Below are 16,125 nucleotides of genomic sequence, written 5' to 3'. Positions count from 1 at the left end.
TTATGGAAGGTGGAGCTAAAAAAACAAATAACAAGCGCTACCAAAATATATCCAACTCCAGCTAGCGGCCCCTCTGTCACTCAAGGGATCATCAGGGTTGACGGCACGGGTCTAGCAGTCTAAGTACGCGATCTTTTCCTCTTCCTCTGTTCTGAGCTGTCCTTTCCTGAGTTGTGGGATCAAACAGGAAGACCGCAGGAAGCTTTGGCCAGGTACTCAGAGAGCTGCCCTGTCCTCCCCTGCAGGAACCTCCAGAGCAAGCAATGAATGGTCCTCTGGTTCTCTTTCCCTCATCAGCTTCTTCCACAAAGGGTACTCAAGACCTCACCATCACTAATAAATCCTTTTGAGCATGCTTACCTCACACCCATCCTGAAACTAAAACAAGTAAGCCAAAAGGTAATCCTGCTCTCCCATCCTCCCCTTGATTACCACTCTGGGAAAAAAAAAAAATTACATTCATTTTCTCTCCAGCCATTCTCAACTCACACCAACATGGTGACGGTAGCCATCACTTTGCTGAGTCTAGCGCTGGTCAGCAAGGGCCTTGAACTTGATTAATCCAATGATCTCTTTTCAGTACTTACATTATTTGATGTCTCTGCAGCACGTAGCAGTGTCAGCCACTCCAAGACCCCCACTCCCTCCTGACTCCCCTCCTTACTGCTCAGCATCCTACGTACTCTGATTCACCTCTGTCCATCTAGAGACACCAGAGCTCCCCAGGATTCTTCCCTCTGCCCATTTTTATTCTCGATTCATGATCTGTCTGGGTGAGTTTGTTCACTTCTAGGACCATAAATGTTACTCCGTAAAGGCCCCAGACTCTCACGCACCCAAATTCTCAGGGAGTATCTTCACCTGATATCCCACAGAAATAGTCTAACCCAGGATGCTGGACCAAATCCATTGCCTTCTCCTCCAAACTTCCATCTCTCTCCTGAATTCCTTTTCTGCACTCTCCCTGCCCCCCACCTCCATTTGCTTAAGCCAGGAACCCAAGAGATGGTTTGACACCTCCCTCCCTATCCACCCACTACGTGTGCTTGGTCACTGAGTCCTTCTAAACATCCTTGGAATCTGGTAATGTATGTGCACCCCTATATCCTAATATAAGCTATTATCTCCCACCCAAATCACTGCTGTCCCCATCTGGTCTCAGTGGCCCTGCCTCACCCTCCTCTCCAATTCATACTTCACCCAACATTGTCATAATAATTATAATAACAAAGACTTGGAGATAACCTAAATATCTATCCATCAGGGACTGTTTTTTAAATCAATTATTGCATAACCATACAGCGGACCAGTGGGCTATTACCAGACATATAGATTATATATAGAAGATATATATATATCATGCATATATACCTAGAGGTATGAAGTGAAAAGCAAGTTGTAGAATAGTCTATATAGGATAATACAATTTGCATATTAAGAGTAGGATGTTTACATCAACATAGAAAAATATTTCAAAGGATAGACCAAAAAAAAAAAAAAAAAGAGTATTTCTGGAGAACGGGATTAGGGTGAGAGGCTGTCTTTTACTTTTTTACGCTATTCTGTAATGTATGAAGTTTGTGGGGAGCATTGTTTTTTAATCGTGGCACATTTTTCCTTATGGGAAGAGAGCCACTGATGTAGAGGACAGAATTTTTTTTAGAAAATTGTTTAAAATTATCTATTTGATGGTGGGCAGTGAATTCTTTATACCCCTTTATTTGACATCCATTCTATGTGCAAAATGTATTTTCTAAATGTAGATTGAATACAATCAGTGTTGCCTTACCCATTACTGGAAAGATACACAATATCTAACTACCACTGTAAATAGCAGATGTATAACTCTTAAATACAGGTAAGGAAAGGAAGGTTTCAATGCTGGTGGCTTTACCTTCTATTACTCTACAATAGGGCCATTTGAATTAAGGTGTCATGCTAATAAAAACACAAATACATTGGTAATCAATGTCCTGGGCTCAAAGCAGACCAAGTCCCACCTGCTGTGAGAAAACAAGGGGAAATACCCACAGAGGTACGACCTGCAAGGCCTTGGATTACATACAAAACTGTTCTTTCGTCTCTGAACACATCTTAATATTTACCAAGGGAACAGAGCAAAGCAAAGTCAACAGACAAGCACCTTGGGCCGGAGGTTGACAGAATGCATGACTTCTTGAATCAATAGAATAATACAGTGGATATTCCAGAAAGGGATGACCCAGTTCACCGCCCCCTTTTCCCAAGGCAAGGACTCCATGGGAAATAACACTGGTACGAACACAGAAACAGCCGCTGTGAACCCTGGAAACATAGGTAATAGCTGGACTCTGGTTCCCAGGATGGTGATCTATTGCTCTTTCTGGCCCCTTCCATTCCCTAGAGCTGATTTCCCTTTCTGAGGCAGCAATTTGAGATAAGCAGCCTCCCGTTGGACCAGATACCCTTGAAGGTCTGGAGTGAAGAGAAGGCTCAGTCCTGTGTCTTGGAGGGCTGTGTGGGTCACAGCTAAAACTGGGGCAGGTGATGCCGGCACATTCTCCCCCGCCTTGCCCGCCAGAATCCTCCCCTCCCTGTCCCCGAACCGCATACTCCTTTTAAGGTACAGTATTTTATTACAGATGATAGTTTTGTGGAGGCCTGGGTATTCCAGTGGAACCCATTATTTTATTCTCTCTCAAACATCTGAATCTGGAGTCGATAGTGGATGCTGCGGTGTGCGTCCCTGACCTCCACGCCCCCGCCTTCAGGACTGAGGGATTTATCCCCCCAGCCGCTGGGAGGGTTGATAAGTGACAACATGTATCAACTATATCCCCCTCTAAGGCCTTGCTGTGTATTCACCCAGGGCCAGGCCCACTGTCTGAGCACAGCCCCGATCCAGAGGCTGGTTGATGTAGTGGATAAGGCCTCTTGTCTCTCCATTCAGAACCATTCTGCAGCAGAACTTCCTGAGGGATGGGCTGAGCACTTTGTTGGACTGTTTCAACTTCTCCCTCTGCCCGCCCCTGCTCCCTGCTCTCTTCCACAGGGATTTATGCTGGGAGCTCCTCTCAATAAATTTCATGCACACAAGCCTCCAACTCAAAGTGTTTCCCAGGAACGACCAGCAACAATGCCTCAACCCCAATGTATCGATGTCTCAAAAAGACTCCAAATTTGAATCTTTTCGGACTAAAAGAGAAATGCCTACAAATGATTAGCTCTTCACTGAAATGTTAGCGATTAATCATGACGGAAAAATCAATGATCCCTTCAGCGCTTCTACTCTATGATGGTTTTACTAATGACTGCTGATTGATGACTCTGAATCCCAGAAAAACACTGGGGGATAGAGTCAGTCTATAATTCCACTACACTCTATTCTCTTCTTAGAAATTAGTGCAATATTTATTGTTGACACTTTTTCTAGACCATATGTTGCATCTCAGTATAAAAAGTAATAGCCGAACCCATCACCCGGAAACCATCAGGCCCTTTCGCGTGTCTGAAATGAGTATTGTTAGCTAATATTCATCCTTTTCACCCCTAGACAAGTTGATCTAATTGTGCTTTGTTCACGTGGACTTTCGTCCTCTTCCCTAACAAAGCTGGTTATCAGACCACAACTGTCTTTTTAAGTAAAGACCGAGATAAAAACAAAAATACAATTTGGTCTGCAGCATTGGCTTTGCCTGATACCTAATAGAAAAGGATGCTTTCCTTCTTTTATCTGTTTTCTTCTGCCTTATCTCCCTTAGTGCACTGCAACTGCTTCTTCTATTTGAAATTCTCCAGACTAATGGCTACAAGCTCAGGTCTGACCATCATTCTCAGTTGTCTAAACTTATTCCCACTTTTTCTTAGTGGTGGCATTTTCTTTTGAATGTCACACCTCCACTCAAAGGTAAGTTTACTTCTTTCCATAACCATTGCTGTCTTGCTTGTGCATTGCCTCTTAAAGTCTTTATCTTCTCTTTTTGCAGGGACAATTGGCTATCTTGCTTCCTTTGACCAAAACGATTGGAGACACCCACTGGGACAAAACCAAACAAATGAACAAAGGGAGGGCTCATGAAATTTTTAAGAAATGTAAATTAATTGCAAAATGTGGATGATATGAAACACAGTAGTAAAATTAGATGAGGAGAGAAAAAGCCCAGATACCCAATAAGAGCATAAAAGCAAAATATCTCGAAGCTTCAGTTTCTCCATCTGTAAAATGAGCATAATATTCCATAAGAGTTAATGAGTTAATTTCATAAGAGTGCATAAGAGTTCACAAGGACTTAATGAAATCATATGCATATAGTCACATAGAATAAGTTCCAACAAATGGTCCTATTTATATTCGTTTACGGAGATATCTATACATGTTGATATATGACAATCATTGCACAAATACCAAATGATATATTTGGTGGAGACACTTTTGAATCAAAAGAGACTGGGATGCTGTGGGAATCTGGATTCCCTAAGGACCAAAGGGAGTCAAATCCTGAGTCTGGACAAAGCACTGACATTTACTGCCACCTACTGGGCGATCAGCTAACTGTGCCACTCTTAAAAACACATAGACATACAGCCTCTGCAAGATTCTTCCTCAATGTAAAAGGCTCCCCAGCCATCACTGTTTGCATATATTGCAAACAACAACACAATAATGACAATATCAGCCCTCCTCCTAAAAGGGTAGGACTAGTAGCTGTTTTAGGAAAGTGAGTAAGTCTCAACCCTAAACAGCCACGCTTGAAAATCACATAAGAATAATTTCCATGGCCTGCTAAATGCTCCACTACATTTGCCACTAAGAACTGCATGCCCAAGGCCCAATATGCCAAAGGATTGAACCCACGTGGTCAAGCCCTGGGCTGTTTCAAAGCACTGCATCTGGATAAGACAACTCTATTGGTGTCCTGACAACCAATAATTACAAAGGAACTCTTCATTAAGAACATTAAAGGAAATTACAAGAAGGTAGTAGTTAAGGAGTTAACAGGAAAAAGTAGCTGGAATTACCTTTCATGATGTAGAAAAGGGATCTTGAAGAATTCTTCCAATCCACAACCAATAGGTAGCGCATACCCTGAGAAAATGGAACCCAAGCTCTCATTCTCTCAATGGCTGCCTTAGCGGGGTAAGGGGTCAAGCAGGTAATGTGAGCAACTGGTCTGAGAAAAGACTGTGCCCAACCTGCAGGCACATGCCCTGTCTGAAGAATAGATTCTTCAGCCCCAGCTGAACACCCCACCCCACCCCCACCCCTGCCCTGCAGGACTAAGCAGTGTAGCTTAGTGGTTAGGGCCATGGATTCCAGAGCCAGGCTGCCTGGGTTTATGACCTGGCTTTGCCACTCATTAGCTGTGAAACCTTGAACAAGTTACCTAACCTTCTGTGCCTCAGTTTTCACACCTATAAAACAGGGAGATTAATAGTCCCTTTGTATCACATTGTTGTGGGGATTAAGTCAACTAAAACATGCAATAGTGCCTTAAAAAATTGTAGAGCTATACGCATTCAGTAAATGGTACCAAGACAAAAGGGCAGGTCCTTTGTCATCAGATTTCCCAATGTTTGAGAGAAGCCAGAATCAGGGTTGGTTTTTTTTTTTGTTTGTTTGTTTGTTTTTAGGTGAAATATTTTTAAATATAAGCAAATAATTTAAAGGTTTTCAAAATCCTGTGTGAGCCAAAACATACATGTCTGTGGGCCACATACAGTCCACAGGCATCCAACACCTGGAGTCTGGTGCTGTGGGAAGAGCAAAGCCTGGGAGGCAGACAGGCCTCACCCCACTTCCAACTTGGCCACCAGCTCGGTGATCCTTCGAGCACAGTGGCTGGGAAGCCAGGATGGCAGGAGCACGTGATGGAAAGTTCTGCACCAGATTACAAAGAGCGAGTAGCAGATGGCACTCCTGACCAGATGTAACAGAAGGAAGTCCTCTCGGTGGTGTAGATGAAGCCCCTAATACACAGGGGTGTGTAAGTGTGGGGGGGAGTTGTCTCCCCGTTGCCCCCAGGGATGTCATTCAAGGTCTTTAACATGGACCACCCCCGTCCTAGAGGGACCCAGATTGACTAAGCCGGCCGCCAAAATAGAGTTGATTCCATTTTTAAAGGACAGTCCTTGCTCAATGAGTCCATAATCCAAAGCAGCTGCTGAGATTGCCAAGAACACCAGACGGCCGTTCAGCAGATAGCCGCGGGAAATTAAATAGATACGCGAACGAAAGATAAGTAAATAAATATCAACACCATTGGAAAACAGCCATTTAAATAAAAAATTTTTTAAAAACTGAGCACTAAGAAAATGAGGTAGTCTTTTTTAAAGTTTAAGGATCTACTCTCGTCTTTTTTCTCCTTTAATAGTGCTGGCCCGTTGTCTTTTCTGCCATCATCTGACGCCAACCAGACAGATCTATAACGAGATGCCGGTCCTTTTCTATTCTACTGACAAATATGCAGCCCATCTGCCTCCAATCAACGATGGAGCACGTGGAGATGGAGCGATGAGATATTTTTAAACACTCCTTTAATTAATACATTCCCAGGACTTGGCACTTGGTGCCGTGAGGGGTGAGGGGCGGGCAGTGGGAGGAGAGAGCAAGCTCACGATCTGGTAAATAAAGAGATTTGCCGTAATCTGGATCCTAAAATCCTTGCTATGAAACATTCTGCTGGCCCCCAGCAAGCTGTTAAGGGCATGGGAGAGAAGACGGCAAGCGAGGTGGTGTATGGCATTTGTTAGCTTTTTCAGGCTTCCAGGACGCATTCTGAAAATGCAAACAAAACCAAAATTTCATCTTGAGAATGACTCTTCTGCCTACTATTGCTAGAAGATTTTAAATGATTGATGTTTTGATGTAATTAAAATAAGTATAGCAGGTGACTGAAATGAGTAGATGCAGCTCATGCCAGGAGGCAACCAAGTCCCAAGGGAGGAAGAATCCGTATGGAAAACAATTTAGTTTGCCTTTAAAAGGGGGAAAACCAGACATCTGGCTACTATGTGATACAGCCGTGAAGGAGGGTGGGGAGGCAAGATTTTCACTGAAATCAATCTGTGTTGAGCTTCAAACTGTCAGTTTTGCAATCCTGGATGTGTATGATTTATCCCACACTGACCCAGAAATCTCACACTTTGCTGTTAAATATTGCTTGTTTCTGCAGCCAAAGCACCATCTCTTAAAAACTTTTCCTTGTCTAAAAATTCCCTTAAATCTGAAGACTGAGACAGCCCCTAGTCATGTTGCATTAAAGAAGAAAAGAAGTGGCCATTGACACTGATTGGCAGAACTGCCTTTTGGTTTTTAACATCTTGGCTTTTCCATGTCACAAGCTTCATTTGGATTTAGACATTATTTCGTGAAAATTAAGCTTTCAGTCACTCACAAGAGGCAATCTTAGTAAACATGAAATGGCTTTCTCATTTGAGTTTCATTCCTCTTTATTTTACCCAAGGAGGCTGATTTTTAGATTCTTGAAAATGAGAAAATGAGAAATTAAAACTGCAGTGAAGCCTGAGGCATGCAATGTGCAACCAACTCCCTCTGGACCCCAAACCCCATGCCCTCCATTCCCTTCCCAATGAGTCTATTCCGTGGGCTCTTCCTCCAATTGACCTCAACCTCATTCCCGAGGGGAGGTGAGAGAAAGCAATCATTATGTTTTGCTTTTGTTTGCTTGAAGTAATAAATCCGGTGGTCTCTCTTACGGGGTTTTCCCACTGTCAGCAGTCTTCTGTTTTGCTGGCTTTCTAAGCCAAATTGAAACCCAAGCCCTTGCACTTGGCTTTGCTCTGACCCCTTGGCTCCTGAGAGCTTATCAAAAGACAGATCGCCTTGGATCTGTGACTTACATGGTGACCTAGCTGTCTCCCACCCCCAGAAAGTAGTTCTAAAATGCCTGCCTCTACAGCATCTTAGTGCTCCAACATAACTCAGTCTATAATGGACACTAGCCAGTCTGCCACCAATTACTAATAATCTCTTTCCAATCTGGATCAGGGACCAAAACCATAACTCTAGCCATGTCTGAGGACTCGGAAAAACAGAATGCTCAACTATCAAATTAAATGTTACTTTACAGGAAAATACCTTTCAGGGCCTGGGAACTACCAAAGAGTCCACTGTTGAGTTTTCTAGAAGCTGGGATGCTAATAATCCCAATTCCAAATAATCAGAAGCCTCAAATAACCAGACCGTGTTTGAGTATGCTTTGCAAAGGCAACGACCAAGTACACAGGCTGATAATAAGACTATTCCACGAGGCAATTTGCACAGTATACGCCCAAGTTTTGAGAGAAAGCTGGTAGTCTCCTGAGTGAGACACGCCTAGCACACTCTTCAATGATAACTGACGTTTCCAGATGATAACTCCAAAGTTTGGCCAAGTCCTAGAATCTTCTGGGAAAGATATTACATTCTACATCATTTTATTCGTAAAGTGCATCCTCATTGGACTGCCTACTTCACAGTTCCTGGAAGAATCAAATGTGATGAAGTACACAAATGAGCTTTGAAAGTGAAGTGCTAAACAAACATAAGATGTCACTATTGCTTCTAATAATGCTTTCGAAACTGGTAATCAGCATATGTCGTTGACTGTAACTACATCACCAAATAAATGGTGACCAGAATGGTCAGGTTACCATACTATTCCATTCCCCAAACATTCTGGATCAGAGTTGAACTGAAAATACATACACTGAAAGCATATGACTCTATTGCTGTTTTTGCTTCCTTCTCAGCAATGTTATGTTTCAAGGAAACAGTTTCAACATTGTTAGAAGATACAGGCTAACAAAGGCAACCAGCCTGAGGATTTTTAGTGAACTTCCCTTTATAAGGCACATTAACCAAAGGTATCTGAAGAGGCAAGAGAATCTCACGAAAACATATGAGCAATTTACTAATCAAAGTCATGTCTTTGCAGCCCCCCCCCCACCCCGCCCCAAGTGCCTAGCATGTGAGGTCTACCCAACAAGGACTGAGTAAATGCATCTGGAAAAAAAGATGGAAGAAAGGAAGAGAAGAAAAAAGGAAAGACTAGGGCTTATGAGAACATTACCTGCTCACCAGTAACGGCTCTGAAATGATAATGGGTCATAGCTCTTTCTCTATTTGCTTCCGAGCCTTTCAAATGTTCTCAATTCTTTCCTCTCCTAAATACAAATTCCTCTGACCAATCTTTTCTTGACTATGCACAGTGCATAATATGACATTAATTAATTGAATGTGAATCACTTCTGCTCTATATTTAAATCATATACATACTCAAATCATTTGGCAGGTCTCATTTAGGACACAGGTGAGAGCAACACTTAATTTGGGCATTTTTGTTGTTGTCTTAAGCTCCCCCTTTACTATCTGGCCATCGAAATAAGGATGCAGGATTTGAAAGACTACCGTCATCAATCTCTTTCACAGATATCTTCCAACCTAGCCTTTACAAGCAGGCGCAGATCTAGGAGGGACCTGAACGCAGCCAGAAATGCTTTATATCTTTTCTAATATGAAAGACTATTTAATTAAATAAGCAAAGACACTGAGGTTGAGACATATGAGCTCTTAATATTTAATTCTAGAGATCTGTGTTAGCACAATGTACTGCCCTCCCTGTACACAAGCGTATTTCTGGAGCATCTTTTTGGAGAACTCATAATCAAAAAGGTTCACACTGCTGAAATATTAGGACAAAAAGAGAAGAGAAATCTCAAGCTACCACAAGATGCCAGCCCCCCTTTGGAAGAACTCCAGGGGCCAGAAAAGGGATGAGTTCCTTCTCTTGGACACAGAGACAGTTTTAGAAATATTTGCCCTTGTTGGAAGTTGAAGTCTAGAGATGTAACTTTGGAGCAGCTCTATATTGCTACTTAGAGACCCATTCCCCCAAAACAAGCCTGCAGAGTTGGTACAATTTATTAGACAGAAGTTCTGGAAAACTCCAGCACCGAGGACTCTCCCCCTGCGCTCAGAGGAGCCTCTGTTATTCCACTTAACAACAATCCAGTGATCTCTTGCAAGTATCTAGTGCACTTTTGTGAATTAACCAAATGGCTGAGCTCCCCAACCAGTCTTTTGATTCTTACTCAGACGCTACCCAGCCGGGAAAGTTTCCTGGAAGATGCTGGTCCAGGGATGTTGTTCTGGACCCTTCCTTTGAGATACGAGTATTCAAAGGATTCTTGCAGCCTCATCTCACTCTTGCTAAAAACACTGCCCTTTAATTTTTTTTTTTTTTCTTTGCGATCATTCTGCATCCAACTGCAGCCTCGGGAGGCAGGAGACAACTCCAAGACTGCGCGCAGAATCGGCGGGAAGTCAACGCTCCCCCCGCTGGAGTCTGGGGACTCTTGTCCCTGCCCAAAGCCACTTATTTTCCCGCCTCTTCCCGGGAAGCACCCAAATCTTTTCCACTCTTCCTTAAAACTGGACAGGGAGATTCCGTCATCCCGGGACTAGGAGAGATCTGAGCAGGCCGGATATCTACTCTGCGACTCTGCAAATCTGACACTCAAGGCGGCGCGCGCTGGTCTTCGCCCCGCCCCGGCCCGGGTCCCAGCTCATTCATTCCGGGCCGGTCCCCACCATCCAGCGGGCGCCGCGCTCCAAGCGCTGCTTCCCCCGGCAATGTCTGCCGCTCTTCCTGTGCCCAATCCCTTATTGTTTTCAAATCTCAAAAGTAACCTCAAGAGGATTTTTCGTCAGTCTCTTTCACACCTCCGCCGAACCTTTTTAATTAAAAAAAAAAAAAAAAAACTCCGTCTCTCGCATCGTCAAAGGGCTAAGCAGCGAGCTTCTCGAAAGAAAATCAATCTCCTCCCCACCATCCCACCCTCCCACCCCCAGCCAAGCAAGCCATCGCTCCGCCACCGTCTCCGAGGCCCGGCCGGCGTCTCTCTGTTCCCATCCAGGATAGCGGGGGCACCACCCCGCGCGCGCCCCCCGCTTCCCTGCGGGTACAGGGAGAAGCCCCCTCACCCTTCTGTGGATGCCATGGTCTGGGGAACGCCCCCTCCTCTTCAGCACAATCCGGCAGCGGCGGGCGAGTAGCGAGCGGGTGCGGAGGTGAGCGCGCGAGTGCGGTGGAGCGCGGTATTTAAGGGGGAGCCTCTCCCCCGCCCTCGCACCCCCCTCCTGGGTAAGCCCTTTAGCGCCTCAACGCGCGCAGGAGGCTCCAGCCGGCGCTAAGCCGCGGGTCCCCTCTGCACCGCGCGCGTCCCGCGCTCCCTCCGCCGGCCTCGGCGGCGCTGGGCTGGGCGCTGGGGGTGGGGGGAGGGGGTGGCCTCGGAGGGTGGCTTCCCCGAGAGAGCGCCGCCTCCCCGGCTGCGGGAGGGCGCGCAGGGACGACGCGCCGCCGTTGCCACCTGTATTTGCTGCGGAGCTCGCCGCGCGGCGAGTGGCGGAGCCTGGGCTCGGAGGACGGTGGCGGGGTGGGCGGCAAGTGTGTGCGCCGTGGGTGTGCAAGGGAGTGTGCGTGTGCGCGTGTGCGGGTGTGTGTGCGCGCCGGGGGAGGCGGTGGAGGCCGCTGCGCCCTGGCTCCGCGCCAGCCGAGGAGGGATTGCAAGGTTTAGCTCCGCCGGAGCTGGGGATTTGCAGGCGATCCCTCTCTATTTTCGTCGAGAGCTGACATCACCAGCGCCGCCGCCTCGGGAGACTCCTTTAACTGCCGCCCCCTCGCCCCCCATCTCCAGACGCGGTCCCTCCGCTGCATCCCTCCCCCCAGCCGCTCGCCATAAATTAGCCAAATAAGAAAAGAAGCCCTGCTGGTCTCCCGGGAAGGCCCGGGCCGTCCGTGGCAGGAGCCCAGGATCTAAGGAGTCGCTATTGTTTCCCCTCAAGCCCGCGTGGCCCCGGGTCACCCCGCGCTGGGCAAAGCGCAAGCCACATCGCGCAGACCTGGGATACCCCTCTGTCCCCGCCTCCCTGAAGCAGCCCCCGGCAATCCGTCACACTCCTTGGCACACTCGCTCCGGCTCACTTCACTCCCAAACTCATCTTCACAGGCGGCACACCCACCCCATCCTCCCACGTCCTTGGTACCAGGCCCCGCGGAATCCAAGCGGCCGAAACACTCGAGTGGCGCGGCGGAAATACAGCTCCACTGCGCGCCCTCCCCCGCCGCGGCTGGAATAAATCTCCGGCCTTCAATTATGCATCGGGATTAATATTAATACAGCTCCCTAGGGCGGCGGGCGGGTGCTGGGGAGGACGTAGGTTTTTTTAAGCCAAGAGAGGTCGGCCTCGGGGGCGCTGGCGGGAAAGGAGAGGAGAGATAGCGAGGCAAGCGGCGGGTTCGCGTTTCCACCCACTACGCTCCGCTCGCTGTTGGCTTCTGTGCCCCGGGGGCGGCGCGCGGAGACAGATGGGCTCGGTCAAGGGAGGATCCGAGCCTCCCCGCCGGCTTTGCATAATAATGACGAAATCCGTGCAGATTTTATTATCTCTGGGACGAAGCAGACACCTACAGCTCCACCACCTGCCAACGTTGCGACCGCCGGGGAGGGCAAGCCTCACTTTCCTCTTCTGGAAAATGGGGCCAAAATAAGCCCCTTTGCAGGCCCGCGGTGAGAATTAAACAGGCTCTCTTAAGAGAGAAATCTGCAAAGTGTCAACCCGCCCGGAGAGATGTCCGCGGTGCAAGCCTGCCCCTTGGAACCTGCTCCTCCGGGAGGGGTCTGGGACGCCGGTAATGTCCTCAGTCGCCGCCTGCCTAGTCTCATTCCCCGGGAGAGGCGCTCTCCAGCCCCGTGGCTGTCCTGACCCTTTTCCGAAGACCGAAAGCAGCTGGCCACGTGGAACCTCGAGGACTTCATCCCCGGGCACGGTGCCAGGGTAGTTGGAGACCCAGCAGGGCGGCTTGGTGGTTAAATACCTGACGCTGATATCTGAGAGCTTGAGTTCTTCACCCTCCAGTGGAATAATCTGGGAGGAAATTCCTCGACTGCTCTTTATCCCATCTGCAAAACTGGAGAATCAGTCCCAACCTCGCAGAGCTAAGAAAGCGAAATGAAATGTAAAAGATAGGCAAAGCTCTTAAACTAGAGTCTGGCACCCGGCAAACCTCAAAAATTGTCCAGTTTAATCTAAGGGTAGATTTAGAGGATATCTAAGATTAAGAGGATATCAGTTTAATCTAAGGGTAGACTTGGAGGATAGTTTCTTGAGCACAATATCCAAGGGTGGATAGGCAGATGAGAGAAATAACAAGAAAAAGAAAGAGAGAGAGAAAACTAAATCGAAGTTTAAAAAAAAAATCTCTCCTCACTTTCTCCTTTCACTTCCCTTCCCAAATTCTGAGTCCAAGCGCCTTCCTCCATTCAATCCTTCCTCCATCTCTCCCTTCCCTTTCTCTTTCCTGTGTGCGCCATTAGATTAACCAGACCTATACCTTATCTATCCTAGGACCCTTCATATCACCTCCGTGCATTTTCTTTTTTAAAATTTAGTTGTGATGTATAATAATTAGTGGATAAAAACTACCTTCCTGAACCTTCGTGTGATGTTTGGTACTGCCTTCTCTCTAGTCTTGTCACCAGTGGATGTGTGACTTTGTACGTGAAGTTTTCAAGTGCAGAATATGTACAGTCCTATTTTCTCTTTATAATTCAGGGATTTTACTTCCCTTTCCGCTGAGGTGGCCTCTGGAGAACAAAGCCATGGGCATCTCTCTAGACGTTAACGATGCCAGCAGCACTACTGCACCCCCTTCACAATGAGCGCAAAGGAACACCCTCCATCAGAATCCCTCAGTATCTGCACACAGGTGGGGAACGCTGAGCAGCACCATTCTTCATCCCTCACTGCCAAGGGCAACCCGCCTGGTGGTACAGAAACACAGATTAAGTAAAAGAACAGAGAAAAGGGGATGGAGTTGATCTTAATTTTTAAACCATCCAGTTGAAAAACAGTCTCAATTACATTTTCAGTGTTCAGGACCTGAGAAAATTCAGGTGAACCAACAAGCGTGTCTCCACGTTGCCACCTTCCCTGCAAATAGCTGTGTTTGGGTACTTTGACATCCCACCCTACAACTGAGAGGCATTTGCTTTCAGCTGCCCTTGGAGGTAAGGCCTGTTAAATCGTGTGGAATCTGCCACAGATTATTCTGGATAATAATCATTAGCTAGAAGGAACCGATTCTTTTTCCTTGCTCCAGAAGGCCCTGCCAACATCCCCACTAATTCTTCATTTTTTAAGCAAAGTGGAGCAGTGCTTTTCAGTATGGGCTGCCCATTAAAATGTACTGGGAGAGCTTTTTAGAAACAGTAATGCTCAGGCCACCTTCCAGAGATTTGGAGCAGGGCCCTGACTCAGGTATTTCTTAAAAAAAACTTCCCCAGGTGATTTATCCTACTGTGCAGCCAGCATCTGGAACCCCTGGACTAGAGGTGGTTCAACAAGGTGGAAAGGGGTCCAGAAACATAGCCCTGGAGAGTACTTGAAGCAGATTGGTGTGTTTAGCCTTTGCAAAGACAAAAGGAAGATACCAGGCTGACCCTCCTCTCGGCAAATACAGGGCATTTAAAAATCCATCCGAGCAAACGCGTGTGTGCTATTGTGGACAACTAACATAAAAAGCTATGAAACATGGAGTTTTCTTCCCAGTTTGCACATACATGGAACACTGAGAGTGAGCCACACTCCCATACTGCCTCGGTGCTGGATCCAACTCAGCTCTGGGTCAGGCAGACACACATTAAATACTGCCCCTGGGGTCACTAGACTGTATATTCTTAGGCTGGGCACTTTAGGTGCTCAGCTTCCTCATCTAAAAACCAGAAAACATAATACCACCTCATGATTTCCGAGAGGTTAACATGGGATACCTAATGTGTAGGAAGTATTTAGCTCTGAGCCTGGCATATCCTGAGCGCTCAAGAAAGGGTCATCCTGGGCTTGTGGGAGCAGAAGCGTGCACCCCATTTAATTTCCCACTGAGCCCATATGAAAATCTAGGCTCCCCTAAAGCCACCTAAAGTCTGACCCCATTAACTCCCTTTTATCTTCACAACAAACTATACAAATCTCCCAGCCAACATTAAGTCCATAAAGCCCTAATATGAGAACAGAACGAGGTCAACCCTCCAAGCCAGCAAGAACACTTCCGAATTTTCTAGCATCTCTCAGTCTCCTCCTGGGATTCCGTGGTTATGGCAAAAGCAGAAGGGGTAGAATGCTCTGACATTTGCATGTCGATTTACCTTTCTTAAGTCTCATCCACAGGTTCTCAAACTTAGCAAGAATAAAAGCTACTCTGCAGGACTAAATACCAAAAAATTGACTGTACCGTCCTCTGATAGGTGGCTTAAGGGATGTCCAAAGTTAATTTTTACTCTGAGGCATTTTTTTTTCTTTTCTTTTCTTTTCTTTTTTTTCCTTCCTTCCTTCCTTCCTTCCTTCCTTCCTTCCTTCCTTCCTTCCTTCCTTCCTTCCTTTCTTTCTCTCTCTCTCTCTCTCTCTCTTTCTTTCTTTCTTTCTTTCTTTCTTTCTTTCTTTCTTTCTTTCTTTCTTTCTTTCTTTCTTTCTTTCTTTTTCTCTCTCTCTCTCTCTCTCTTTCTGCCTTATTGATGGTTCACTTAAGGCCTAACCCAAGCTGGGAGAAGTGACTTACCACAGTTGAATTAAGGTAGTGTTTAAGCTGGGACTTCATGGTAGTTGTAGTGTTACCCTAGCATCTACTGAGTCCTTACTGTGTGTTCAAACTATCTTAATACATATATTATCTCATTTGATTCTTAAGATGACCTTCTATAGCATGTATTATTATTATTACCCCCCATTTTAAAGAGGAGAAGACTGAGTCCAAGAGAGGTTACAGATTTTGCCCAACATTACACAGATAGTGAGTAGTTGTGTCAGTCAAGGTCCCAGCTAGAAAAAGATGGCTATCCAAATTAAGTTGCACAAAGCTTAATAAAGAAACTATTTAGAAGGGCATGGGAAGGATGTAGGGAAACTCTAAAGGATAGTGCAGAACCCATAGACTGTAACAGTGGGGTACCATTACCCACCCTAACATGAACCCAGAGGGAGTGCTCAGTTCCACCTGACAGAAACGGAGACCTTGTTGCCATGGCAACCTGCTGGCAGGGGGCCTGGGAATAAATAATTTGACCCCCACCTCCCTCCTGTTCTTTCCC

General features: G+C 46.3%; 1 protein-coding gene across 1 annotated transcript in view; it reads right to left on the bottom strand.

Moving 5' to 3' along the window:
* SLC1A2 (solute carrier family 1 member 2) overlaps positions 1–11,616 on the bottom strand; it is a 140,796-nt gene extending 129,180 nt beyond the window's left edge. Inside the window, exon 1 of the mRNA XM_057749319.1 lies at positions 10,964–11,616. Coding sequence (XP_057605302.1) covers positions 10,964–10,980 — 17 coding nt within the window. The 5' untranslated portion in view covers positions 10,981–11,616. The remainder of the gene's footprint in view (positions 1–10,963) is intronic.
* Between the last annotated feature and the right edge of the window lie 4,509 nt (positions 11,617–16,125).

The sequence above is a fragment of the Hippopotamus amphibius genome, chromosome 9 (genome assembly GCF_030028045.1).
Source record: "Hippopotamus amphibius kiboko isolate mHipAmp2 chromosome 9, mHipAmp2.hap2, whole genome shotgun sequence".
Taxonomy (NCBI): domain Eukaryota; kingdom Metazoa; phylum Chordata; class Mammalia; order Artiodactyla; family Hippopotamidae; genus Hippopotamus; species Hippopotamus amphibius.
This window is presented reverse-complemented; position numbering and strand designations above follow the sequence as displayed.